Source organism: Pleurodeles waltl, chromosome 8, assembly GCF_031143425.1.
Source record: "Pleurodeles waltl isolate 20211129_DDA chromosome 8, aPleWal1.hap1.20221129, whole genome shotgun sequence".
Taxonomy (NCBI): Eukaryota; Metazoa; Chordata; class Amphibia; order Caudata; family Salamandridae; genus Pleurodeles; species Pleurodeles waltl.
Genome location: NC_090447.1, coordinates 211917701 through 211931410, shown reverse-complemented (window position 1 = coordinate 211931410; position 13710 = coordinate 211917701). Strand labels below are relative to the sequence as shown.

General features: G+C 47.5%; 1 protein-coding gene across 4 annotated transcripts in view; it reads right to left on the bottom strand.

Moving 5' to 3' along the window:
- The window catches only part of APP (amyloid beta precursor protein), a 403467-nt gene extending 391963 nt beyond the window's left edge, over window positions 1-11504 (bottom strand). Inside the window, exon 1 of one of the 4 annotated variants that reach the window (XM_069204083.1) lies at window positions 10756-11504. In XM_069204083.1, the coding sequence (XP_069060184.1) occupies window positions 10756-10851 (96 nt within the window). In that variant the 5' untranslated portion in view covers window positions 10852-11504. The remainder of the gene's footprint in view (window positions 1-10755) is intronic. The other 3 variants (XM_069204081.1, XM_069204085.1, XM_069204082.1) reach the window with 3 other exon arrangements.
- Between the last annotated feature and the right edge of the window lie 2206 nt (window positions 11505-13710).

Genomic DNA, 13710 nt, shown 5'->3' with positions numbered 1-13710 from the left:
TTTCCTTTTTGGAGTGCTTTCATTCATATTTGTAATATTTGTTTTAAATTAATCAAATGGAGAACACTTGATGGAAGTTAAGATTCAAACTAAGATTAAATAAAACTTTTTTAAAAAACTCTAAAATGGGGAGAAATTCAAAGGTTAATGAATCAGCATAACCTTAACTTACCCTTTATTAAATACATAACATTTCTGTAGCGTACATCAAAATACACACCGCAAACAAAATAAGACAAAATGTTTCTGAAGGAAACTACCCAACAGTTTCAAAATTCTAACATGCAATTTTAACTGCCACTCCAGGTAAAAACATAAAATAAAATTTGAAGCAGACCATTTAATTTACCTGTAAGTCCCTAGTAAACTGCACTACATGTGCCCAGGGCCTGTACATTAAATACTACCAGTGGGACTACAGCACTGATTGTGCCACCCACCTAAGTAGCCCCTTAACCATGCCTCAGGCCTGTCATTGAAAGGCCAGTGCGTGCAGTTTCACTTCGACTTGCCATTTAAAACTACTTGCCAAGGCTTGAACTCCCCTTTTTCTGCATTTAAGTCAACCCTGAGGTAAGCCCTAGGTAACCCATAGAGCAAGGTGCTATGTAGGTAAAAGGCATGACATGTACTTATGTGTTTTACATGTCCTGGTAGTAAAAAACACACAAATTTGTTATCCACTACTGTGAGGCCTGCTCCTCTTACTAGCATTAGAACTGCCCTCATGTCCTTTTGAGTGATAGATTCCGATCTGGAAGGAGTGGCCCTGTCATTTTTAGTATGCCCAGAATGGTAATAGAAAATCCTGCTTACTGGTGAAGCTGGAGTTAATATTACTAATTTAGAAATGCCACTTTTAGAAAGTGGGCATTTCTCTGCACTTACTGCCATCTGTGCCTTACAATCTCTAATCCACGTCTGGTATGTGCTGGTTGACAGCTCCCCTTGTGCATTCAGCCATAAACACAGGACACTCAGTCACATCTGCATACTGAGTGGGTCTCCCTGGTCAGGAGAGGTGGAGGGGTTCTCCCTTACATTTCAAAGGCCAGTGGCCTGCACTCACACAAAGGACGGATAACCCCCCCCCCCCCAGAATTTCTGGCAGACATGACTGGGTTGAAGGGGAACTTGTGCACTTTAAAACCACTCTTTGAAGTGTTCCCCACTTCAAAGACATTTTTGGGTATATAAACTGAATCTCTAAAACCACCAAATCAGACACTTGTAGACCTACACCTGGACTCTGTCAGAGAGACTGCCTGGCTGCCCAATGGACTCACCTGGACTGCTTTGCTAAAGGACTGCTTTCCTGCTTGCTGCCCTGCAGCTTGGTGATCCTGACTCTGCTGGAAGGACTCTGCCTTCCTCCTGAAGGGCTCTCCAAGGGCTTGCCTCCTGTTTTTGAAGTCTCAGGGCCAACAAAGACTTCATCCCTTCAGGAAATTCTTGTGCATTCGAAAATCTATGCAACACCTGCAGAAATCGACACAGCACCTGCATCGCGGCTGGAAAAGCGTTGCACTGCCGACTGGAATGACGAAGTGCCGGCTTCGCCACTGGAAAACTGGTGCAGCGCCTGCATCGCAGCTGAAAAACCGACACACCGCCTACCGGATCGAAGCAGCACCTGCTCCTTTTTACCAACGCGACAAGGATTTTCCTGCATCATCGGTGGGCATTAAAATATCACTGTATCGCACTAAGGAACCAAGGCCGCGATCCTGAGATTTGACGCATCACCTTGCAGCATGGAAAGAAACAATGCATCATCTGTGCCGCACCAAAAAAATCCAACGCAATGCCTTGTTTTTCCCCGTGTGTCGGTATTTTCGACGCATCCCAGGTACTGTGTGTTATAAAGATACAACCATTGAATCCTAAGGATTGAGACTCTTAAACCTTTGAAAAGTGATATTTCAACTTGTGCTTATTGGATTTTTGTCACTTTGACTTTATTTTACTCTATTTTTCTAAACCTGTGTGGTGACTTTGAGGTGTTTTCACTGTGCTACTGTATGAGTTATTGCACAAATACTTTACACATTGCCTTCTAAGATAAGCCTGCCTGCTCAGTGCCAAGCTACCAGAGGGTGAGCACAGGATAATTTGGAATGCATAGTGACTTACCACTGACTAGGATTAAGGTCCTTACTTGGACAAGGGTGTATACCTCTGCTAACTAGAGATCCAATTTCTAACAGTCACCGTATAATAAGATTGCAATTCATTACACAAGCAGACTAAAAATAATGAGTTTAGTGCACCAACACGAAAATCGATCCTGTTCAAGCAACCCATGCCTCAGTAGAAAAGGGGATTATAGGAATCTGCAGCCTGCCCATGGGTGTTCTGCCTGGCTGTTCAGCGGAGAACTGGAATGGTGTAAATATAGGAACTTATTCTGATTAATGTAAGGGCATCCAATAGGATTTTCTGAAACAATTGGTGGAATGAGCAATTCTGATTGGGTCCCCTTTTAACCAATCAGGTTGAGTCTTGGAGATTAGATCATTGCAACTGTGTGCTGGACAGTCAATACGAATGTCTCTTATAACCCAAAGAGAGACACAGCGAGAGAGAGAGTGAGAGAGAAGAGTGAAGAGAGGGAGAGTTTAGAAGAAGAGTGAGAGTGGAAAAAGTGGGACTAAGAGGGATAGTGTCCCTCGAAATGGGACAGCGTGAAGTTTCAGAATTCTGGGATTGCTGGTGGGTACTTCCCATTGCTGCCAGTGATTTGTTTTCCCATCTGCAGAGGAGTATTACAGATTACCCCAGTTCTGCTTCAACAAGCAGAAGCCAGCAATAATTAAAAACCTATTTTCTACATCCCCAGCTCTAGTGTCACGGTATCTGCACCCGACAAACATCTTGTATCAAACCTTTCTCCTAATATACTAGATATATGTACACCATCTCACTTCGGCTTTGCTCCCCTTAGAGCTATTAAGATCCCACACATGGTTGTGACAGAGAATCGGAGAGTACTTCCAATGGGAGGATGAGTGTCTTAGGCAAGTTGGTTCCCTTCATAAACTTGTAATGAATCCTAGTTTGTTTAATAGGATACAGGAGTTAGCTTAGCCTTTGGCTTGCAGACTGGTGCCCCCGTCACCCAGTGACTTTTACCCTACTTAGCTTGCTCTGTTTTAGCGCATTTATTTATTTAAATCTTTTAAGATAGCTGCCTTGTTTTGAGTTAGGCCCATGTTTTGGTTTGCGTTATCAGTGTCACCGGGCTAAGGCGCCAAGATCAAGCGACAAAGATAAACAAACTGAAGGTGTTCATTTTAGGTACTTTCCCTTTTCATGCTGTCGAGGGAATTGTTTATATTAATTACCGTCCCAAGCACGCCTTGTTATCTATTGCTTGGGAACAAACATACGTCAGGGGTCCAAGTAGATCTGTATAAATACTCCTCACTTAAACAGATAGTCAGAGGGATTCCAACCAGATGCCATTGCTGCTATCGATGTTGCATATCGCCTTGACGCTGACCCAGTCTTGGTGTCCCTAATGAGTCTGAGCTAGAGACCTCATTCCAAGATAACGAGGGTTGGGGACTCTTCTCATTGACATGGCATTGGCAGATTAGGTTTAAAATACCTAGCTCTCCTTTAGGTTATAGGTTAGGCCTATCATGCTAGGGTATTAGGACATGTTACACACTTCATATCATTTCATGATATTGCAAGATGGTGGGGGTCTTTGTAATAATGACTTGTCTTTACCATTCTGTTCCTTGCACTGTTCATTATCCTAATCATTGCAGCCCATACAATTTATCGCAGAATGCAGTTTTGCTAAATAAAACCTATTGAAACTTTACGGCATCTTCTTCATTGCCTGTGTTTGATTGAGACGTTGTTAGTTGGAGAAAAGGGTAATCTCTGTTTAATCACAACACTCCTTGAGATGTCGCACTCTTGAGTCCAAGCGTAAAGACTGCCACAAATCACCTTTTATTGTTCAGGTTTCTGGTGAGGGGCTGCTTTGAGCCAGAAGGGTTGGGAAGACAGTTGCGACTTGTTGTAGGAGTGGCATAGTCACCTATAAACATAAGTACTGTCATCCTTAAACCAGCAGTCTTGCCTAGAGCAAGAGTCCAACTACGACAAACTCACTATGCAGGAACACACTCAAGTCATCTTTCAACTAACCTAAGCTGTTTTCACAATAAATATGTACACCGGTAAGCACTGGAAGTAATTGTAAACTATGAGAGCATTGATAAAGTAAATAGGTCTAATGGTTAAAACCGGAGTGCAATCCCTACTGGCTGTCAATACCTGTTTCACTGAAGCCCTCATGCACTTTATTTTAAGTTTCTAAAATGGCTGTTGAATATGTTGGATTAATAAAAAAAATGCTAAAACTGGGGATGACAGGCAGATAGATGGAGCCGAATCCCCTATCTGTAGCATTCTAGGCATTTTTTTTTAACTGTTTCAACAGGGGAGAAGGCCATTTTAGAATAGTACATGGAACAAAAAAAAAAAAAAAAGTTGCAAGAGAGCCTAACAATCAAATCACCCAGCAGCACTTAGCAGCTACTGGACACTCAAAGTAATAACTTTTAAAAGGTACCCAGTGTAGGGTAGGTGCTTTGGACAACATAACGTTAAGGTAATAACTACGTTTTTTAAAAGGTGTTGATGCTTTAAGGGGGAACAACGGTCGAGCAGGTGGGATGAAAGTGGTTTGCATGAAAGAAACAAGCAAATGGATTTGAGAGCATAGAAAGACATGCACAGTCAAAGTGCTAAATGGAAAAAAAAAATTACAAAAAAACACAGTCCCCTTACGTCAGCAGTGAAAGGATACAACTCATCCAATCGGGGCAATATAAAGTCAAAATAATCCACTGGTGGGACAAACAAGAATGTGGAGAAAATTCATTGAATAAGAAGCAGGGAATGGAGATAAACAAGAAAGCCGTCAAATTGTAAATCCAAGCGGTGTATTGTATTTCAAACAAAAGGCAATTGACAACAACAAAAAAACTTAACTTCGATCGAAACACCTGCAGAACAACATGCAACATCACCTCCCCATTTGGCCCAGTGACCCCTCTGATTTTTTTTCTGAAGTGTCTGCAAACTCAGCCTGTAAACTGAGGTGGAAATTCAAACACCTATGACAGGGGACAAATAACTTCCATTTTCAGCAATATATATATTTGGTCTGTCCCAGGTCATACAAATGCCAGTAAACTTTCAATAAAAAAGAAAATACTATTCAACAAGGTAATTTCACAAAACGAGTGTTCACAGTCTTCTCTTCTGTCCTCTTGATAGATAGTCAGTGAGGGGCTAAATAAAATCAGAACAGCTTTGCATTAAGAATAGGAGTAAGCCTCTCATCAAGCGCATGCTCCCTCCTGGTGGTAGGTCTTCACCTAGGCACTGTAAAGCTGTCATAAACAAATGACAACCAACATATACCCTGAGACAGAATGTAAAGCACAGAACCACAATATAACACAAACTTTAAAATAAAAACCAGCATGTAGTCAGGCAAAAACAAAATCATAAGAGTAGAAGCGACAACAATTGGTCTGTAAAAACGATTTGATGGCAACATAAAGAAACTAAAAGGCTACTGTAGTCCATATTACAGTGTTGAATTCAGTGAAGTCGTGCAAGTTGTGCATGCATTCAGGAAAGGAAAGCAAAACCACCCCAAAGTATATAATCTATTGTAATCTCCAACCTTTTCAGTGATAAGAGCTACTTATGTTCAGTGAAAATCCTCCAAGCTATTAATATTATTAGAGATGGAATGGTAACCACATAAGACAAGGTTACATCATTGACCACCATGAGCAAATATTACCAGCAGTGATTACCTCAGTGCATGGTTGGCAGAAGTAATGCAAAAAACGTTTTGCTATTTGGAACTCCTCTACATGGCCAACATATTAATTCAAACAAGGAAAAGCTTCTAATTTAGTTCACTGGACTGCACACCAGAGATATTTACAAGCAGCTGGTGAGCTACCATTAGCTCACAAGCTACTCGTTGGAGAAGCTTGCATTAGCCATTTATCAGAAAAAAAGGCCGAGGGAGGGGCCTCTAGCTTGTAAAAAGACAAGTCAAGACACTTCAGGGGAAAAATGTGGATTTTTTAAAATGTATAATATACACACACATAGTACACGTATATCTGTATTAGCTTTAAAGGGACTTAGCACTAATTAAAAGGCGAGCTTCTGAGCGTGGGATAAATGTTTTCATTTGGACTAATTAAAGTAATCCTCTTATCAGCCGATTGCGATGAGAAACTGCTCGACAGTTTGAGGGCATAACTTCAGTGAGCAGGGTCACAGTGTGGTGGAAAGAACGGAAGAAAAAGGGAAGGGGTCATATATGTAAATGCAGCAAGAAATGTAGCTCTGCGAAACGGAAAGCCAGGAGTTAAGAGCGCTGCTGACGCACTGGAAGCCTAGGTGTATGATTAGTTTGAACAATTGTTATAAAAGGACCTCAATGGTTTATAAATAAGAAATAGTGGTCTCGGTGTGCCCATTAAAACGTCGTTACATTTTTGAGACAACGAGGAAAGGTGCGTAATTCAAAGGAGTATCGATCTTTTTTAGAAACTCCTTTATAAGAAACAAAACAGAGACAGATTTGGGCGACAGTCCTTCCGTAGATGATTTTGACATATGTTAAAATTCGCTGGATGGCCGGTTTACCTGAAAAAAAAACACTGGCTCTTGTAACCCAGATATGTAAATACCCAACACAAATTATTATTTTAAACAACTGAATGGAGGTGAGCTCATTTTATTAAGACAAAGCTGCATTTGTCTGCAAATACACCTAGTGGTTTGTACAAAACGTGCTATAAGTTGTATTTTTCAGGTGTGATTAGAGTGCACGTTTTGCCAGTAAACGTACCAGCCTCGTTTAAATATTTATTGTCATATAATTATGCATCGGGTTATTTGTTCACTGTTCAGTATTTGCAATTCCACCGTCCCCTTTACAGTAGACAGGAAAGAATCTAGCAGGTAGCATACTCAAACAAGTGGGAATAAAAGCCGCGCTATCAAAGCTCGATTCTCTTAGGTGCAAAATGGCCTCGGTTTGCTTTCGTGTGACAGACAGGACGTTAAACCATTCACCCGGCCAGGCAGGGGGACAGGAACGATGGAACCTGGCCTTTCTACAGCAGCGGCGGGCGCGTTACAAACAGTATCTCGGCTCACACCACAGTTCACGGTAGGCGGGGGAGGCAGAGAGTGCCATGAGTTCTTGAAAGCATCCCTCCCCTTCATCAGATACCCGGTATACGGGATAAAAGAAAACGCTGCTTCTGAACAATAGATAAAACATGTATCCTCTGGGGGTATTTTCACATAGCACCGTGGCAGGGCGTGTGTGGGTAGGGCAAATACCTGGGGAAGGGGGGGGGGGGTGGGGGGGGCGTGCTGCCCGAGTGTCATCCCTGCTCTCTCCAGCCTACACCGGAGCCTTCCCCTACAGCACTGCAGAGGCGCCATCTTCCCGACTCCGTCTTTCATCCGTCTGCGCACACAACATGAAGGCCTCCGCACTGACAGGTTCAGCACAGCTGCTGAGGGCGGGAGGTTCACCGCGAGAGCACACATTCCCGGACAAACACTCATTTCCGGCCCTCTGTTTACCTCCCTCCCGTCTCCATCCCACACTCCGCAGGCACCACCTGACCAGGCTCGTCTTGGGAAGCCCAGCACCGACACCGGCTGCCAGGCCGAGAGAAAAGAACATGCGGATTTTACTGCACTTAACATGACAAACTGCTTAACTTGCACCAAAGGCATCTCAATAGGAGCGGCCGCCTACTGTGTCCTACAAATAAACCCTCCATAATGCAAGGATCGCTCAGACTTGTGATGGGGGAGGCGGACTATTGCTTAGCTGCTGCTCACACTCCAGAGGTTAAGAGATAAGAATCCGGTATCTCAGCTGGAATTCATCTCGCACAGGATGTTGGCAGGTCTTTTGGAGTACTTCACAAATGCAGGCAGCCCCCCCCCCCCCCCCCCCCCCCTTTGGGGTCTCACACCCTAAGCTCATTGGTGGTGTAAGGGGGGGGGCTTAAAGTGACAAGCCGAGAGGAAAGCTGACCTCACTCCAAAGCAGAGGAGTCTCAGGTGGTTATGTTATGCAGATTTGTAGAGGCATGGGGGGGGGGGGGGGTATTCTGGCGCTGAGCAGCCCCGGTGTGCCTACTGGAAAAGCCACGCCTTAAGCTTTTTGCACAATTCAAGATGTGTGGAAGTGGCTCAGTGTTGTAGCACGTCGTTCCACGCTTTAGGAGTGATGTAGAAGGCTTGAACCCCATATCTGGTTTCCCCGAGGGAGTTATCCCTACTGCATCTCACATCCTGAGGCCTACAGTTGTGCAAGCGGCGCTGAGAAACCCAGAAGAAAGTTGACATTTTCATCTAACACACCAGAAGTGCAGGAAACTGCTGACTGTGTGAATTGGGGAGGGGGGGTGTACTTTGCAGGGCCCCCTTAAGTTTCGTTATGCCACTGCCCTGAGGGAGACTGACCCTCTGCATTCAGTCACGTATGTTGGCAGGAGGCGTGCAGAGGGAAGGGTCTGGCTATAGGTATGCTGACCCCTGAATCTCACGCTCTGGATTACACTGCAGTAATATCACGAGTGACGGTTCATACTCAAGAAAGACAATCACCCACATCAGTTGTTGCCATGACATCAGCAGGCCACAGAAGCGACCAGCTGTACCCATGTGCCCCACTAAAAACACACACTGGCAGGGTGGGCACTGTCCTAGATGTAAGGAGGAGGCTACATACATATCTTTTCCCCCCTAGTTGGACAAGGAGGGGTGGGCCACGGACAGCCGAACCCTTTCACCTCATTGTACTCGAGGATTGCGGCGGTAGTATGCATCTAGGGTGCAAGCCGGATGTCACTGCCCCCCTCTAACAGATGGGAGAGGCGGGGCAGTTCTGTAATCAATAACAGTGGCCTTGATGACGCTCAAGTTAACTAGCTCCTTTGTGAGCCACAGCTGCCTTTCTGGGTGCATTACATGCAGACGGTAACGTTTCGGTACCGGGGAGGGGGCGCTAAGGTCCCCCTCACCGACAGCCCGTCTGATGTCATTACCGCTGGCAGTGATCGAACCACACAGAACCCTCTGACAGCGCTGTTACTGGGCGAGAACTGGAGACTGCAGCCCCCTCCCTGCTCCGACACGTTAGAGTCTGTGATGCCGCCATCCCCCGTCGAACACCAGGCGAGGAGGGCCGGCGACATGTGCACTGAACCACCGACGGTCGGCACTACAGTGACAGGAAAGGGACGAGTTCGCCTTACGTCGCATCCCAGGGAATTGCTACAGGTCGAACAATGCCTTGCGAGAAACGGGGCTTCAAAGCAATCAAACTGTGAGGGGAAAAACACAGGCACCACACTCACCCACGAGGATAAATCACTTAACACCTACTGTCAGGGAGAGCATACACAATAACCACAGACGGAGCTACTCCGCAGATATTCGTTGGGAGCCCACAGAAGGACTAACTCCAGGACTCACTCCATGCTCACCAAGTGGGAGCACACGCAGGAGGCATCAACGGGCACCTCTACTCGCGGTACACGTCGAATTCACAATAGCATCACCCGAAGAATGGGCCGTGTGCCAGGCGCGCGCTCACAGCCGGACAGTCTAATGTGGAAGTATACGAATGATAACAAGAGGAGGGCCACAGATGTAAAGTACCCCCCCCCCCCCCCCCCCGGTAGTGTAGCAGGGCACAAAAAGCGGGAGTCAGGAAGAGAGGACACGGCATAAAGTGTGGCATGTAGTTGGGAGAATTGCCGAGCCGGCGGTGCATAGTTGGGTGCACAGATCAAGCAGCCCGTACTACAGGCGAATGTAATGGGGCAGGAGGGGTTTGAGGCTCGGTTAAGGAAGGGGTCACGCATATGTGTATCGAACACTTGGCCGGGAGGTAGGAGGCGCACACTGGCTGCACTGGAGCAAGAAGGGGACGCTGTATCACGGGCGGCACAAAGCTAAAAGCATATGCCAAGCTGGCGGTGTCAAGATGGCACACAGCTGGGAGGAAGCATATGCCGAGCTGGCGGTATCACGGTGGGGCTATCAGGCGTGGGTGACATTGGTGCAGCTGGCGCAGTGGCACCGGGCCCCAGATTCCTAGAGGGCCCACTATACCTTCGTAATTTCTGTATTTTACTAACCTAACACTAGTCAGGGGGCCATTTTCCTTGCTTGCACCAGGGACCATGGCATCACCGCTACACTGCTGGGGGTATACGGCAAGCAGACTAAACCACAGCGGAACGATCACCACAGAGAACGTATCCTGGGGCAGAACCCAAAGACTGGAGGCACACAGGTAGTCGCGTGCCCGGACCCCCATCCGACTGGCATGCACGGCGAGCACACGCACACCACGCTGCCACTGCACACTCATGGTATAGCCGAAGCAATTCATCACAGCGAGGATCTCTTGCACTCGGAATAGCACACGGCCGGGGAAGCCAGCTAGCGCACTGGGCAGACAGGGTGGAGGCGAACAGGGCGAGCACACGGGGATGAGAGCATGTAGCCAAGCGAGAGCACACACCGTGGGCCGGGTGGGCAGTGCGGAGTCCGGGCGGGCCGGCTACAGCCTCGTCCGCATCGAGGCCACTCGCCCCGTGTGCCAGCGGGGACAGGGAGGGTCCCCCGCGGAATGCAGGGGGCACGGCGGCGTCTTACCTCCAGCGCCCGGGCCCCGGCGGCGCAGGCCAGCAGCAACAGCAGCAGGGGCAGCATCGCGCTGCAGCCGGCTCCGGGCATCCGCGCTCCCAGCATCGGCTCGGCGGGCTCCTCGGCGGTCCTCCTGGGGCTGCGGCTGAGCGGGGCTCGGAGACCAGGCAAACTGAGGCGGGGGCAGCGGCCGGGAGGTAAAGGCGGGGGCAGCGGCCGGGGCTGAGCGAGGCAGGCACAGCTCTCTCCGCGGGCGTCGTCAGCTGATCCTCGGCACTTCCCGACAGCGACCTCTAGCACCCAGCGACGGCACTGCAGGCAGCGGGGGCGGAGCGGGCTCGCACCTCACCGGGGAGGGGAGGCGCGTCTCGCAGCCGTGCACAATAGACGCGTTCCTGCTGCCTCGCCCCTGACCCGGGGAGCTCGGGTACCTGCCCGCCCATCCTCTATAGACAGAGCTTCATTAATATGAACGGCAGTGTATCTGCACCGGCAGCTCTCGTTCGCCAAACTGCTGCTGCTTACCGCAGCAAGCACAGCAGGAGCGAACCCGAATGCTACCCGAGGGGAAACTCCAGTTCACTAATAATCAACTGGTTTATATTCCTTCCTGCAGCCAGCGACGGCGTCTGTGGGTGTTCTGAGACCTCCGAGGAGAGAATGAAACACGCAGAGCCAGGCTTTGGCATGGGCATTGACGGGGCTGACATGGGCACCTCAAAACCAAACAGACAGCCATGCTATATCCGTGCAATGTTAAATGTCAGTTGCTACCCATGGTTGTTAAGTTTTCCAGGTCCATGTTTGGCTAATTAGGCCAATCACAGTTTTTTTCTTAGAATTCTTGGGTTTGTAGTCCTCGTTCTATAATGGGGTAAACAAGAACACGTATCACAGAATTCCAAAGAAAAACAGGGTTGGCCTAACTAGACACGTGTGGACTTGGGGAAACTTGGCAGGAGTTAAAAAATGGAGTAGTGTGCTACTCTCCAAGGGATCCAGGCAGGTTACAGTTCAGTGCCCCAGTAGAAACTGCATTATAAAGCTGCATAGAGATACCAACATTAGCAAAAGAGTTGAGTACTTTAGTGCCAGGAACGTCCACAATTTATACAAAGAATTAATAACAATGTCAGTACAAGTCAGTACAAGTAGTCCAGTAAGAGTAGTTTGCATTGTTATGCTATGTTGCGCAGATTCGTAGAGCGCACTATCTTCTGGGAGGATATCTTGGTTCTGAACAGGTGTGAGTCTAGGCACACCTGGGGCCTAGTAGACTACTCGAAACGCCAGGTATTCTGCCTCCTGCAGAATTCCTGAGTGAGGAGGAGGAGGTTCTTATGTGTAGCAGCAGTTTGTTCCACGCTTTGTGAGCAATAATGGCAAAGGCTCAACGTCGGATCTGGTTTTCTGTATGAGTGGGATTTGTCCAAGTAGGAGCCCAGACACGCAGCGGTGTATGGAAAGTATGTGAAAGCAGATGTGATTATTAAGATATACTGGGCCAGTGTTATGCAGTGCCATGAAAGTGTGGGTGAGGAGTTTGAATTTTGCTCTTTTGTGAATGGGGAGCCAGTGGGGCTCCTTCCGGTGTGATGTGATGTGCGTACAGCATGGGATGTTCAGTGTAATTCTGGCCACTGAAGTCTGCAGGCTTCTGATTAGTTTTTTGTTGATACCGACATAGAGGGTGTTCCTGTAGTCCAGCTTGCTTGTGAAGAGGGCTGCATGATGGTTTCCAGGGTGCTGATTGGGTGCCATTTGAAAATCTTCCTCTGCATCTTTACAGTAGGGAAGCATGAGACGGTGACAGCATTGCACTCCTTTCAAGTTTGCTGTCAATGATTATCCCAAGGTTCTTGGCGTAGGTGGTGGGGGTAGGTGTCAGTTCTAGCTCTGTTGGCCAGCGGGGGGAGTCTTACAGTGATGCTCTCTTCCTGAATGTTGCAATTTCAGTCATGTCAGTGTTCAGCTTTAGACAGTTGGTATCAAACCAGTGGGCTATTTCAGTCATGCCAGAACTGAAATTATTCTGGGTATTGGGTGTCTTGTCCTTGAGGGAGAGATTGAGTTGCACTTGATTGCCATAATAGAGGATGTTGATATTGTGAGAGCTGATGAGGTTGGCTACAGGGATTATATATGTGTTTAAGAGGGTTGGGCTCAGGGAGGATTATTGGGGAACTCTACAGATAAGGTTGTGGGCATCCAAGGTGTATGGTGCCGGCTGCCTAAGTCCCTCTAGTCATGAAGAAGCAGATCCACCAGAGTGCGTGTCCTTGGAGTCCAATGTCATGTAGGTGTTGGATGGGGATTGGGATTGTGTCAAATGCTGCAAAGAAGTCCAGGAGGATATGGGCTGCTGTGTCTCCTCTGTCCAGAGCTGTGCAGATGTCATCCATGGCAGCGATGACGGCACTATCCGTGTTGTGGTTGGGTCTGAACCCAGACTGAGTGATGTAAAGGAGTTGGTGGTCATTGAGTTATTTGGTGAGGTGTCTTTTAATGATTTTCTCTATGACTTGGTGGGGAATAGTAGCAGGGAGATCAGTTTGTAGTTGGCGAGTGTTGAAGGTTCCACAGAGGGTTTCATCAGGAATGAGAGGGCAGGTCCATGTTACCAAGCATCTGGGATGTTCATAGAAGAGGTGGAGGCATTCAGAATGGGTGTGAGCATGGTGCTGATGGATTGTAGTCCTTTGGAGTAGGTGTGGTGGGGGCACAGGTCCGATGGGGCCTCCGATGTGATGGACTTCATGGTGGTGGTGGTTTCTTCTGGAGTGATGACGGGCCATGTGGTTAGCATTGGTCATTGGGATGAGATTGATAGGTGTTTGCAGAAGTCAGTCAGCATTGCTCCAAGAGTGCATCCATGACAAGAATTACAGCTTTTATGCCAGTACAGACATTACACAGGAGCAGGAACAAAAATTAGTATAATAATGTAATACCTTTTGCCATCAT